This window comes from Rana temporaria, chromosome 9, assembly GCF_905171775.1.
Source record: "Rana temporaria chromosome 9, aRanTem1.1, whole genome shotgun sequence".
NCBI lineage: Eukaryota > Metazoa > Chordata > Amphibia > Anura > Ranidae > Rana > Rana temporaria.
The window spans coordinates 26467173-26482940 of record NC_053497.1 but is presented as its reverse complement, the minus strand read 5'-3'; the positions used below and the strand labels follow the sequence as shown (position 1 = coordinate 26482940).

Sequence of the window (15768 nt, the reverse complement as noted above, 5' to 3'; positions counted from 1 at the left end):
AATCCCAAGGATGCGGAGGCAAGCTAAACCATGACCAACACCTAAGACACTGGCGTAAAAACTGAGGTACTCCTCCTATGGGAGGGGGTTATATAGGGAGGGGCATTTCCTGTTTGAGATTGCCAGTGTCAACACCTGAAGGTACTCCATATAACCCATATAGTAATGAATATGCCGCTCTGTGTCCCGTGATGTACGATAAAGAAAACAATCTACTGATCTGTTCAGAACTAGTTCTTGAGGGAGTCTATTACACATTTTCGCAGGTCTTACTGTGAAGAAACATTTCCGTGGTTAAAGGGATTGTAAAGGTTTCTTTTTTTTTTTTAACAAACATACATGTCATACTTTCCTCCTCTGTGCTAAGGTTTTGCACAGAGTGTCCCCAAGCCTCCTTATCTGGGGTCCCCAAATGGCGCTCCTGGCTCCTCCCTGCATCGAGTGCCCCTTCTGAGACTCGCATTCCAAGGGGACACTCATGCGAGCGCGCTCCCAGATCCTGCTGCTGCGTCCATTGACACAGACAGCAGGACTCGGCCCCGCCCCGTAACACTGGATTTGATTGACGTCAGCGGTAGCAAACGTCTTCCCTCCCGCTGCCCTCCGATGCTTCTACCGGGTCACTCATGCGATCGGCGAGCCCGAGAAGGAATCCACTGGTGCCGGAAGTTGACCATAGAGATATCTGAGAAACAGATGGTCCGTGGTCATCTCTATGACTCTCGGAGGCCCGGGCGTGATGTCATAACATGTAAATACTTCCCTATACTTGACTGGAAAACCAAGGACCTGAATTATTATTATTTTTTTTTTAAAGCATTGCCCATGGAGTATTTTAAGTAAAGAGGAAGTAAACAACGTTTTCCTGTAAAAAAAAAAAAAACCTGCACGAACAAGGCATAATGAGCTAGTATGCATAGAATACTAGCTCATTATTTTACACTTACTCAAAATCGAAGCGCTCCTCGTTCCCCTCCGCCACCATGTCCCCTCGGAGCGTCTTCTCTGTATCGCCGATGTGACTGTCCAGAGCGGCGATGACGTCACTCCCGCATGGGACCAGCATGATCCCCGTGCATGCGCGGGTTTCCGGCATTATCCCATTGATAAAACCGGCATGCACGGTGCGCCTGCGCCGTTGTCTATGGCGCGCATGCGCCTTAGACATTGGTGCAGTGTTTTCTGCACATATCTGCATATCTGCACATGTAGGTTAAGGAGCTATTTCTTGCACCTACAGGTAAGCCTTAATCTAGGCTCACATGTAGGTGCAAGTTGTCTGGTTGGGTTTACAACCACTTTAAAGCGGAGGTTCACCCAAAAAAAATTGTTTTAACATTACATTCAGCCGAGTTGTCCTAATGACAATCGGCTGTTTTTTTTTTTTTTTTATCCCCGTACATACCGTATTTTCACCGCCGCTTCCGGGTATGTCTTCTGCGGGACTGGGCATTCCTAAGTGATTGACAGGCTTCCGACCGTCGCATATTGCACGTCACGAGTTGCCGAAAGAAGCCGAACGTCGGTGCGCAGGCGCCGTATAGAGCCGCACCGACGTTCGGCTTCTTTCGGCAAACTCGTGACGCGCAGTATGCGACGGTCGGAAGCCTGTCAATCAATTAGCAACGCCCAGTCCCGCAGAAGACATACCCGGAAGCGGCGGTGAAAATACGGTATGTACGGGGGAAAAAAACAAAAAACAGCCGATTGTCATTAGGACAACTCGGCTGAATGTAATGTTAAAAATGTATTTTTGGGTGAACCCCCACTTTAAGTTTTTGTTTACTCGGCATAACATTAGCTTTCACATTATACAAAAAAATTGGGCTAACTTCAGAGTTTTTTTTTTCTTAATTCATGAAACAGTCCCCCCCCTCAAAAAAAAAGTGTTGCGCAAATACCATGTGACATAAAAAGTTGCAACGACTGTCATTTTATTCCCTAGGGTCTGATGATCTTTACATGTAGGAGCAAAGTTCCAGAATTGGCCCAGATGGAAAGAGGTTAAGGCAGTTCTGAAGGCAAAAGGGGGTCCAACCCGGTACTAGCAAGGTGTACCTAATAAAGTGGCCGGTGAGTATATATGTAAAATTCTGCAAAAACTGACAGCGCTATACAAGTACATGTAATAATAAACCCAGACAGGTTCTGTAAATACGACTAGCTTCTATGTGCTGCACTTTCAAATAGCTTCCTTCAGTTTGAATTTTTTTTTTAAAGCAAAAAAATAAATAAAAAAATCACATTAAAATGTATTTGAAGGGTAGAAGAGTAGATGCTGCAAATTTAAAACTCAGCATTTGTCCAAGATCAGCTCCCGACTGGAAATGCAGGACTTGCTGTTATATGCCCAGTCAAACATAAGGACGGGCCAGAGAGTGCCCGAGGCGCCAGCCACAAGTGGCCATAAAAGCAGCAGTTCAAACTCTCTTTGCGTGCTTGTGAGAGACAATGGGGACATGATCATAATGTGGATAAAATCAGCTGCGCTGAAGAGACAGAGCCATAACTCAGTGATGCAGAGTGTCGGGGGAAACATCCGCTGCTAAACATTCCATGGAAATGCTTCATCCAAATAAAAGAGAGAGGTTCAAAAGGTTTCATTAAAATGATATATGCTGTGCTCAGCATCTCAATCATACATGCTACAGAAACAATGTGCTCCGTAATCTCTGCAGAGAGCTAGCCTCAGAAAACACCGGCTGGCAAGGCTTACAAACACAGCCGCTTGCCGGGATGCCAGCAGAACTTCTACTGTGATAAAAACTATTTGAAGTGTGATGCCAAGCAGCAAAGGTGGCTGAAAAAAAAACATACTTGAAAGAGTAGAAGTATTGCCAAATTGCGCTCAAGTCACAGATAATGTATTAATTGTATTGCTATTCAGTCTTAACCCCTTGACGCTGACGTAACAACGTAACATGAGAGGTTGTACCGGGGTGAGGTGTGCATCCGCGGGCATCACCCTGGTACTGTTTTTTAGAGTGGGCAGTCGGCTTTCTTGTAATAACAACAGATGCGGCTAATCAGCCGCTCGACTGTTATTACCAGTAATTTTGGTGTCTTAACCAAAACTGTAGGACGCACTTGGCCGAAAACCGAAACTGAAAATTACAGTTTTAAAAAAAAATATTACAGTATCTCACAAAAGTGAGTACACCCCTCACATTTTTGTGACATGAAGAGCAGTAGAGGCAGAGGCTGAAGATCTAGGCCCAGATTCTCGTAGGAGATACGACGGCGTATCTCCAGATACGCCGTCGTATCTCTGAGTCTGAGCCGTCGTATCTATGCGACTGATTCATAGAATCAGTTACGCATAGATTTCCCTAAGATCCGACCGGCGTAAGTCTCTTACACCGTCGTATCTTAGGCTGCATATTTACGCTGGCCGCTAGGTGGCGCTTCCGTTGTTTGCAGCGTCGAATATGCAAATGAGCAAGATACGCAAATTCACGAACGTACGCCCGGCCGACGCAGTACAGATATGCCGTTTACGTTAGGCTTTTCCCGGCGTAAAGTTACCCCTGCTATTTGAGGCGTACCAATGTTACGTAATGACGTCGTTCCTGCGTCGAATTTTGAAAATTTTATGTCGTTTGCGTAAGTCGTTCGGGAATAGGGCTGGGCGTCATTTACGTTCACGTCAAAAGCTTTGTTTTCTAGCGGGTTAATTTGGAGCATGCGCACTGGGATACTTTCACGGACAGCGCATGCGCCGTTCGTAAAAAGCGCCATTTACGTGGGGTCACAGTAAATTAACATAACACACCCTCACATCTACCATATTTGAATTAGGCGGGCTTACGCCGGCCTATTTACGCTACGCCATCGCAACTTTCTTTTGAGAATACGGCACTTGCCTGTAAAAGTTGCGGAGGCGTAACGTAAATAGGATACGTTACGCCCGCACAAAGTTACGCGCATCTACGTGAATCCGGGCCCTAGTTCGCAACCCCCCTGAACAACCTTCTGAACCCAAGTGTCTTAAATGTTTTGGGACCCGATAAGATACAAAAGCCAGAAGACACCCCCCCCCCCCACTTTTACATATAAAAGGGGACCTCTCATTGTAAGCAAGGCTTGTCATCGGTCTGTGGATTTGGGGATTCAGGCCTTACAACACTACTGGGTTCCAAGCTTGAAGTCTGAAGCAATACAAAAGAGCTCTTTTTACTTTCAAGAGAAAGGGCTTTGACAGCCAGAGAGGTTGCCTTCTTTTTCTGGGAAAAATATACTTTTTTTCCCCCCATGATTTCCTTGATAAAGGTGTTTAGAGATTCATCAAAGAGGTGTTACCCTGTAAAAGACATCAAGATGCTTCTTCCACTGAAGTTCCACAGACCAACATTTAAGTGTTTTTCACATATCCAAAATAAGGCCCATTATGGATATTTGGCAGATTGTCTTTCCCTAGCTCATCTAAACAAACGTGCAGGGCCATGTGAGCTCCAGATGTTGGGATGACAGAAGGATAGGCAAGTATAAAACCAGGATCCACAAAAAGGGACACCCCATTATTTTTAGAAAACTGTCTTCAATAGGACTGCTTAGCAAAGGGAAGACCTACTCAGGTTGAGGCCAATCCCAGTACAACACAAGCCGTAAAAGCAAGGGGTAAAGGAAAGGAAAGGTTAGCAGACTAAAGGATTTTTGGGAAGCCCATGCTACTTTTCTTTGGCAAGGTAAGCGCGGGCAGCTCAAAGTCAGGGCGCAGATGCACTACGTCAATAAGGACTTAAATGGTGCACCTAAGCTATGAAGATATGTCAGCATTTTGACCCTCCTCATGTGCAGAGTCCTTTACAACTTGACAAAACATCGGCCCGGATTTAGAGAGCAGTTACGACGGCGTATCTCCGGATACGCCGTCGTAACTCTGAGTTGCGGGGTCGTATCTATGCGACTGATTCATAGAATCAGTTACGCATAGATTTCCCTAAGATCCGACCGGCGAAAGTGTCTTACACCGTCGTATCTTAGGCTTCCGTAGATTTACGCGAGGAATATGCTAATTAGGTAGATACGCCGATCCAGAAACGTACGTCCGCCCGGCGCATTTTTTTACGTTGTTTACCCCTGCTATATGAGGCGTATCTATGGTAACTATGGACATCGTTCCCGCATCGAATTTTGAAAATGTTACGTCGTTTGCGTAAGTCGTTCGCAAATAGGGCTGTACGTAAGTTACGTTCACGTCTAAAGCATTGACGATTTGCGGCGTAATTTTGAGCATGCGCACTGGGATTCTTTCACGAGCATGCGCCGTTCGTAAAAAACTTCAAATACGCGGGGTCACATGTAATTTAAATGAAACACGCCCACATCATCCACATTTGAATTAGCCGGGCTTACGCTGGACCACATACGTTACGCCGCCGTAACTTAGGGCGCAAGTTCTTTCTGAATACGGAACTTGCGCCCTAATTTACGGCGGCGTAACGTATCTGAGATACGTTACGCCCGCCGATAGATACACCAATGTATCTGAATCCGGGCCATCATCTTTATCTTCCACACATTAATGAGAAAAAGCAGCTGCTGCTAGAGGAAGACCAGAGGTAAACTCTGAGAAAGAGGTGGCCCCTGTGGAGTGAGGACACAAAAGCTGAACAATTACGTGTGACACGTTGGAAGAACATTTCTCTACCAACAAACAAGACTGGGTCAACCCAGAAAGGCAGGAGGGGTTAACACCTCCTGCGACTGCCACTGAAGGCAGCAGGGGAGGCCAAAAGACATGTCCCAAGGGATTGCAGATACAGATGATGGAGAAGGCAGGAGAAGTTGAGCCGGGTCTGTGCATATGTCCCAAAATGGCCCACCCAAGTGCTGCAAGTCAGCTGTAGAAAGAGGCTACAGAGGTTCAATGAGGAAAAAAAGAATGGCACCAATTTTAAAACGGTAAGCGATTATTTCCTGCCACCCTTGGCAGAGAGGCAGGGTGATAAAAACAATCCCTATACAGTAATCTTTACCCATCTGGCTGGCATATCTAGGGGTCTTCTGAGACCGAGTTCTGCGAGACCTCGGCCTTAGACCTGTAAAGTACTCTGCAGCTAACTCAACACATTGCACAATGGGCCTAGGTTAGTGTCAAACGCAGGATCCAGTGCCCACGGGGTGACATGACAGGTCAATCCAGTATCTCCTTCCTAGCGGGGTCTGGATATGGTTCCCCAAGGCAAATCAAGAACTGACCAATCTGAAAGCTGCCAACAAAAGCCCCAGTGGCTCTACAGCAAATGAAAAACCTTAATAGAAGAAAAACTGTTGGAAAAAAAAAAGAAAAAGTATTTGCCTCTCTCAGAACAGAGAGAAGATGTCTGTTCTTTTAAGAACACCAGCAAAAAATGAAGGCACACAGAATGGCAGAGGATATTCTGGGCTGTCTTAAGGCTCCATTCACACCTAGGCGTATATACGCCTGAAGCGCGACGCCGCAGCAGCCCCTAATACGCTGGAGGGGTGATTTTACATTGCCCTCTATGGAGATGGTTCACATCTCCACGCCAAATGCCGAAACGCCGTACGCCTGAAGCTCAAAACAAGTCCCGGACCCTTTTTTTCAGGCGGCTTCGGCGTTCGGCATAGGAGATGTGGAACTGGGGGTAAGGCTGCATTCACAATCGCTGCGTTTTGTCGCCGCAAATCGCGGTACAAAACGCCACAATTTGTCGCTGCAATTCGCGGGACAAAACGCCGCGATTGGGTACGCCAAGGTGTGAATGCAGCCTAATAGTTTTGCTTTGCTGGTGTCTAATTCTCCTGAAGGTTGCAGTATAACCCATTGGTTCCAGAAAACGTTATCCCATGTCCAATAATGTTTATACAAAGTATAAACTCCAATGAGAAACAATAGGCAGAAATCCTGGGTTGCATGAATTAGCCTCATTAATGCTATTTAAACACTGATGTACCAAAATAACCGACATTAGATCTCTACAGTATTATCAAGATCTTACAAATTCCAGCAGTCTTGCATGCCTAAATATGCAATAATGAGAACTTACTTTAAATTACACCTTTTGTTTACCAGGTAAACAAACCAATAACAAGCACAAATGTAATCACTCACGGTTGTGGCATGCATAGCACATAAGCAGGGACCTCTACCCACAGCAGCCTCCCATCTCCCCCTTTTAGAATTCCAAGTTTTAACTGCATGATTGATGTGGAAATTAATTAATCTCAAAGTGCATGCTAATTGTTTAATTGCTTGCTTGATCTATATGGATCATTTTCGGGAATTAAAAGTAGCTGATTTACTCTGGCTATTGATTGAATGTGGCACTGAGTTATTTTGCTTGCAACCTGATTTGAAATTCCCTCAATTAATTCCCAAAACCTTTTGCTTCTGAGGCGGCTGGGTGCGTTTGCCCCTTCTGGCTGATCTATACTAACTTGTCATGCTTAAGAGATATTTATTATTAGATCCGGCAAGTAATAATGACACATTAATATTAGCGGGGGCTGTACATTTCTACGGAATGGATTGCTAACGTGGAATTAAAACCGATATATTTGTCAGTATCAATTTTCTCAAATTCTTTGGTGACCTGGGTGGACTAATTATTGGGCATTCCCTTCTCACGCAGTCAGCACTACAGAAGTCATTGTCAACGTTAAAATGTTCCACCATGGGACAGCTTTTACTTTGCCTTTCAGTACCCTGCGTAGTTATGAGCATGCAAAATAATACATTTTTATTGGATTTTCTTCTCTTCTAGGCTTCTTTCACAAAGTGCAGTGATGATTACTTCCCACGTTCAAGAAAGTTGAAACCTCATCTGCTGTGAAATTATGCTGATTAATATGAATTGGTGATCACTCCCTCATACTCATCATAACCAACTTCTATAAGACTACCGTATTTGCCGGCGTATAAGACAACTGGGCGTATAAGACGACCCCCTATTTTTCCATGAAAAATGTTGGTTTTGGGATATACTCGCCGTAAAAGACGACCCCCTTCCTACTAGTCTGTCTGGAAGCTGAGGGGTAGCCAGACAGAAACAGGCATTTTTCAAATCTCACTGTGCCATTCCATTACATGCCCCACTGTGCCATTCCATTACATGCCCCACTGTGCCGTGCCATTACATGCACCACTGTGCCGTGCCATTACATGCCCCACTGTGCCGTGCCATTACATGCCCCACTGTGCCATTTCATGCCCCACTGTGCCATTTCATGCCCCACTGTGCCATTTCATGCCCCCACTGTGCCATTCCATGCCCCCACTGTGCCATTCCATGCCTCCACTGTGCCATTCCATGCCTCCACTGTGCCATTCCATGCCCCCACTGTGCCATTCCATGCCCCCACTGTGCCATTCCATGCCCCCACTGTCCATCACATACCTCCACTGTCCATTACATGCCTCTACTATGCCGGCCAAGACGATCTCCCTACCTTATTTTTTTGCTGCGGACATCCATGTTTTAGGCTGCGGGCATCCATGATTCAAAAGCCGCGCCTCCTCCTCAGACTGTTCCGTGATAGGCGGAACAGTAATTTTCCCAGTGGGGCCTCTGTTCAGTGTTCTGCCTATCACGGACGTCCTCTCGTCCGAGGATGAGAAGGCATCCGTGATAGGCGGAACACTAAACAGAGGCCCTGCTGGGAAAATTAGTGTTCCGCCTATCACAGAACAGTCTGAGGAGGAGGCGCGGCTTTTAAATCATGGATGCCCGCAGCCTGAAACATGGATGTCCGCAGCCTGACAGAGACAGATCCGGCGTACAAGACGACCCCCGACTTTGGATGCATTTTTTTTGCATCCAAAAGGTCGTCGTATACGCCGGCAAATACGGTACTTGGAAACCACTTTTGGGTTGTACAAGGGCAACGATTTGTTTAGCTCTTTTCATCACAACACTGCTCCAGCATGAAAGAATTTTTGACTTATCCATAAAAACACTGGCAAACAGAACTGTAAAGCCGTGTACACACGATCGGTTTGTCTGATGAAAACAGACCGATGGACTGTTTTCATCGGACAAACCGATCGTGTGTGCGCCCCATCGGTTTTTTTTTCCAGTCAGTGAAAAAAAATAGAACATGTTTTAAATTTTTCCTATGGATAAAAAAAACGATAGAAAAATCTGATTGTCTGTGTGGAACGCCATCGGACAAAAATCCACGCATGCTCAGAATCAAGTCGACGCATGCTCGGAAGCATTGAACTTAATTTTTTTCGGCTCGTCGTAGTGTTGTACGTCACCGTGTTTTGGCACGGTCGGATTTTTGACTGATGGTGTGTAGGCAAGACTGATGAAAGTCAGCTTATCTGACGAAAACATCCAACTGATTAGATTCCATCAGATATCCGATCGTGTGTACAGGGCTTTAGAATCCCCATGAAAGTCATCCCACTTTACAGCAATTCCTAGTTTTTTTTAGTAAGCAATAAAGGGTTAACTGAATAAGCAAAAGGTGCTATATCAAATACTGTCAACTAAGAAAAATGTATGTCACAGATCTCTCTGTAAAGAGGATCTGTCATGCCCAATTCCTATTACAAGGGATGTTTGTAATAGGAATAAAAGTGAACACATACGCAGGTCAAGCCCGCATATGCAAATGACGTTCAAACCACACATGTGCGATATTGCTGTGAGCAAGAGCAATAATTCTGGTGCAAGACCTCCTTTGTAACTCTAATCTGGTAACCTGTAAAAAAAAAAAAACGTAAGCGTTGCCTAAGGAGATTTTTAAGTACCAAAGGTTGGTGCCATTCCACCAGTGCACGCAATTTTAAAAGCGTGACGTGTTAGCGTATTTATTTAGTCGCGCAGCATCATCTTTCACATTATACAAAAAACATTGGACTAACTTAAGTGTTTTGTTTTTATTTCATGAAAATAAAAATTTCCCCCAAAAAATCATGTTTGAAAAATTCTTGCACAAATACAAATAAATTGCAACGACCACCATTTTATTCCCTAGAGCAGGAGTAGGCAACCTCGGCACTCCAGTTGTGGTGAAACTACAAATCCCTTCATGCCTCTGCCTCTAAAAGTCATGCCTCTGATTGTCAGGGTCGGGCAATGTCTCATGGGACTTGTAGTTTCACCACAGTTGGAGGGCAGAGGTTGCCTACCCTTGCCCTAGGGCAGGGAAAAGCAATTAGCGGAGCTCCAGCTGTTGCAGAACTACAAATCCCATGAGGCATAGCAAGACTCTGACAGCAACAAGCATGACACCCAAAGGCAGAGGCATGATGGGACTTGTAGTTTTGGAACAGCTGGAGGTCCGCTAATTGCATATCCCTGCCCTAGGGTCTCTACTAAAATATATATATAATGTTTTGGGTTCTGATGATTTTTACATGGAGGAGATGAATGCCAGAATTGACCCAGATGGAAGTGGTTGAATGATTTCAAAGCAGCCATTAATAATAAAATATTTAGTTACTTTAGTTTTGGTTCCCGTCCGTCCGTTGTATACTGCCAGCAGATAAGTCCGATGAGGTCATGAACCTTGGCATTGGCAATCGTAACTACAGTCATAGGTAAATGCTTGTCTTGACTGGTTTGCATTGAGAGATAAACATCAATTTTCTTGGTGGCAGTCGTACCCACATGGCCCTGGAAAAAAAAATTATAATAATGTCACATCAGGTAAGGAAAAGCACTGGATGTATGAGTTTACATGTCTCTGATTTTTGCTTGTGCTATTTAACAGAATTTAAAGCAGGACCCAACTGTATCTGAGCACCAAAAACGAAATGCTAATTAATTAATTTTTAATATTCAACGCAAACTTGTCCATCCTTCTGCGTCTCCATGCTTTATTTTCTTGAGAAATCACGTTAACATTTCAGGATTCCATGAAGTAAATGCTATATGAATCGTCTACCCTTACTCAAGATGGCCCTAACATTTCTAGCTGGGGCCATCTTGAGTAAGGGCAGGCAATTCATGTAGCATTTGCTTCCTGGAATCCATCTGCCTTAGCTCAGGTATGCAGACAGTAGGGTGTGCTTAGCTGGGAAATCCCCTCCTTCCCTACATCAGATAAAAGAAAAAGATGCCCATGCAGACCCCTGGGATGATGTATGATATAATTTTGGACCAAGGCCCGAAACCAGCAAAAAAAAAAAAAAAAAAAAATGCATAAAAGTACCGTAAATATAATACACCTTCCCATCTATTTTCTGTATCTATTTCATCTTAGGATTAAAATAGGTAATGTTAAATGAGAGAGAGTAAAGTTCTGCTTAAAAGGGATTGTAAAGGTTCATTTTTTATTTTCGAAATAGGTTCCTTTAAGCCAGTGCATTGTTGGTTCACTTTCCTTTTCCTTCGATTTCCCTTCTAGATGTTTTTTTTTTCTTTGTGAATTTCTCACTTCCTGTTCCTGTTCCTCCTCAGTAAGCTTGCCCCCATCATCCGAGGAGGGGGGGGGGGGGCGAGCACGCTGACTAACCCCCAGCCAACGGCTTGGATGATGGTGGATAGCTTACTGAGGAGTAAGGATGAGCTCCAGCGTGTTTTTGCAAACCCCACGTGCAGAGCCTGCCAGGAAGTCGGCACTGCGCTGTGCTAATCACAGGCAGTGAGACATTGTCTCGATGCACGGCTGTAGAGATGGGAAAATGTCTCACTGCCTGTGATAAGTGCAGCACCGACTTTCTGGCCGGCTCTACACTCGGGCTTTGCAAACACGCCGGAGCTCATCCTTACTGAGGAGAAACAGGAAGTTTGAAATTCAGACAAAGAAAAAAACATTTATGGGTAGATTCAGGTAGGGGCGCGCAAAACTAGGTCGGCGTAGCCTAGCGTGTTTACACTACGCGACCTTAAGTAAGAGAGGCAAGTACATGATTCACAAAGTACTTGCCTCCTTACTTAGGGCGGCGTAGTGTAAATGCGGCGGGCGTAAGGGGGCCTAATTCAAATGGGTTGGGGGGGGGGCGTGTTTAATGGGAATGAGGCTTGACCTCACGTTTTTGAAGTTTTTTTGTCACAGCGCATGCGCCGGGCGACTACATTTCCCAGTGTGCATTGCGGTTACGTACGCTGCACGGGCCTATTGATTTCGACGTGGACGTAAACTATGTAAATCCCGATTCGCGGACGACTTACGCAAACGACGTTAAAATTTTGAATCTCACGGCGGGAACGGCGGCCATACTTTAACATTGTTATTCCACCTAATAGGTGGAATAACTTTAGGCCTCCTAAGGCCTTACGGAAACGGCGTAAATCGTACAAACTCATTTACATAATCTACGCCGACCGCAATGGAAGCGCCACCTAGCGGCCATCCGAAAAATTGCAATCTAAGATAGGACGGCGCAAGCCGTCCTATCTTACATATGTTTAAGCGTATCTCTGTTTGAGCATACGCTTAAACATACGTCGGCGTAGATTCTGAGTTAGGCCGGCTTATCTACTGATAAGTCGGCCTAACTCTTACTGAATCTACCTATGTGAAGGGAAATCGAAGGAAAAGGTAAGTGAACCAACAATGCACAAGCCTAAAGGAAAATATTTAGAAAATAAAAAATGAACCTTTACAGCCCCTTTAATACCAATATAATTTTGCCAGATAATTTTAGAAAGTCATTTACTAACTGGCGACCATTGAGGCTGACTGATATATATAATATGCACAAATTAGATTCAACTACAGAGTCTGTGCTCTTAGTTTTGAGTCCCAAACTATTGCAGGAACCAATCACTCTTTGATTTCATCTAGCTGGGTAAATAAGAATTTTCAAAAAGATTTTGTGTGCCGACACCTGGTGGAAGCAAATGGAAATGCAGAGCAAAAACGGGCTGCAAGGCCAACGCCTCATAAAAATGATTCTCTGATTATATTTGCCTAGGCAGGGAGAACACATAATTCCAATACAGACAGTGTCCCTGGGGAGACCTAAAACCAGGAACCCAGTGATGTAAGGCTAGAGTGACAAGCCACCTTGCTGCGAAGTATAAAGTACGGCACCCTGAGGAGAACACTATAAAATCAGCAAAAAATAACTACACTGTACATAGGCAGAGCAAGGACTGTGTTAAAATCCAAATCACTACCTATTTGGGAACTCTGCCCCGCTCTATATTGCTCCTGTTTAGTTGTGGCGGCTTTATTTGCTCATACAAGTATCGGCATCCAATGCAACCCACTTTGTGGCTTGTACTCAACGCCTTTGTTCCGTGCGGTTATTTACGCCCCGAGATGATATCACGCTGTGAAATAAAGTGCAAGTCGCTTTTTTTTTCCCTCGTCTCTTTTACAGGCTTGTAAATAAACTTGCATCGGGAGTAAGCGGGTTCATTAGGGATCTGGACATTAAACCAAAGGAAAACAGCCACATAAAAATTGATTTGTTGCTTATCTACATGGCCAAACAAGGCTGAGTTTATTTTTTTTAACTCTTTCTGAGAACCAGTACTGGCAAAACGACAAAGGCAGTGACATGCAACTTACCCAAAATAACGCTGGAATATTAGTATATTGAAAATTAACCATTTAAGAATCATTCATGTGAACATTTATAGTAAAACCTTAGACTGCGAGCATAATTCATTCCGGAAGCATGCTTGTAATCCAAAGCACTTGTATATCAAAGCAAATTTTCCCATAAGAAATAATGGAAACTCAGATGATTCGTTCCACAACCCTTTATTTTATATCTTTCAGTTTATAGTCCATATAAAAAGATTATAGCAATATGATAGGTTGCGTAACCATAAAATGTCCATCCACAAATGGAAGCCTCCCCAAGGGGATAAGAAGCAAAATCCAGCAGGAGCTACAGAGTATAAAAGAGAAGAGAGGCGACTCTAAAGGCGGCCATACACGGTTCGAATTTCGAAAGAATTTTCTTTCGAAAATCGTATCAAAGAATTTTCGTACGAATTTCGCACCGTTAGTGGGCTGCAGCAACAGCCGATTTTCGTGCGGCAAACAAATTTGAGGAATCCGACATGTTGGAAATTTTTTGAAAAACAAACGATTTTCTGATCAATGATGGGAGAATCTTGCGAGAAATGTAATAGAAAAAAAATGCGCATGTACAAGAAAAGAATATTCCTGGAGAGAAAAGAATATTCCTGGCAACATGAAGGTTTGGTCGGCCGAATTTCGAAAGTCAATGGCGGCATCATCGGATCACAAAAAAAAACGAACTTTCTGATTTTGAAAATAAAATTTGTTCGAAATTTGACCGTGTATGGCCTGCTTAAGTGTAGCAATATGGTTACATTTAATGAAGGTACAACATTTAGCAGCTCACATGGTTGATGATTAAAACAGGTACATCTAAGTATGCAGGCATCCGGGGTAAAGCGATCCACATAGACCATCCGCCTCACTGCTGGATCTTGCCACTGTCAAGTCATGACCGGGAAGACTACCCTGAAAGCAAGACTTGAAGAGCTCATGGCATGACATCGATTGCAGTGTGGAGAATGGTCTGTGGACAAGCTTTACCCCCCGGATGCCTGCATACTTAGATGTGTCTGTTTTATACTCAGTTGTGACGCGACGCTACTTGTATATCAAAACATTGCTTGTGTATCGGTTTTTAAAAACAGGAAAGTCCTTTCTTGTATAAGAGAGGTATGGACTCCAGAGAGAGAGAGATCATGTTGCCCCCCTGTACAAATCAATAGTAAGACTTCATCTGGAATACACAGTTGAGTTTTGGTCACCAGTTCTCAAAAAGGATATCGGGGAACTGGAGAAAGTGCAGAGAAGGGCAACCAAACTGATAAGAGGCATGGAGGAGGAGCTCAGCTATGAGGAAAGATTAGAGGAACTGAATTTATTCACTCTTGAGAAGAGATTAAGGGGGGGCTATGATCAACATGTACAAATACATAAGTGGTCCATACAGTGAACTTGTTATTCACTTTAAGGGGGCGCTCTTTACGTCTAGAGGAAAAGAGATTTCATCTCCAAATATGGAAAGTTTTCTTTACAGTAAGAGCTGTGAAAATGTGGAACAGACTCCCTCCAGAGGTGGTTCTGGGCAGTTCAGTAGATTGCTTTAAGAAAGGCCTGGATACTTTCCTAAATGTACATAATATAATATAATAATGGGTACTGACATTTATAGGTAAAGTTGATCCATGGAAAAACCGATTACCTCTCGGGGGATCAGGAAGGAATTTTTTCCCCTGCTGTAGCAAATTGGATCATGCTCCGCTGGGGTTTTTTGCCTTCCTCTGGATCAACTGTGGGTGAAGGATTGTGTATATGGGATTGTATTTTTTTAATGGTTGAACTAGATGGGACTTGTGTCTTTTTTCAACCTATGTAACTATTCATTAGGTTAGTACCAATACTCTTCCCTCATCCATTTGGTATTCCAAAGTGGCAACTTCTTTCTCTATCTGTACTTTATATCTCTCCACTTCTAATCCTCCTTCCCTCCTCATCCCCCAGGCTTCACCATCCAATGCTGGAGATCTGTCTCAGACCTGAAGTCATTCGAGTGATTAGATTGCATAGTAAATGTCAAAGGCCACCACAACCAGGTCCTAAATATGACATCACCTTCATAAAGAAAGCATTAGGTGGGCTCATTTCAAGAACAGATTTTCACGCAATCAGTAAACCTTCTTGGAAAAGACAACGGATCGGTAAGGATCGGTTTCGCAGTCCTAATACAGCTAAAATGAAATAAATCTTTATAGCACATATACCTCACATTCAGAAAGAAGGAAATAACTCTCTGGGCAGGCATATCTCTCTCATTCACATGTTATTTTCAGTCGACGCCCCCATATTTAGTAGCCTGCTCCCAGGTAC

The 15768-nt window shown here is 44.0% G+C and overlaps 1 protein-coding gene across 1 annotated transcript in view; it reads right to left on the bottom strand.

Moving 5' to 3' along the window:
* MAPKAP1 (MAPK associated protein 1) overlaps positions 1-15768 on the bottom strand; it is a 322753-nt gene that overhangs the window by 176227 nt on the left and 130758 nt on the right. The window contains exon 5 of the mRNA XM_040323013.1: positions 10420-10592. Coding sequence (XP_040178947.1) covers positions 10420-10592 — 173 coding nt within the window. The remainder of the gene's footprint in view (positions 1-10419; positions 10593-15768) is intronic.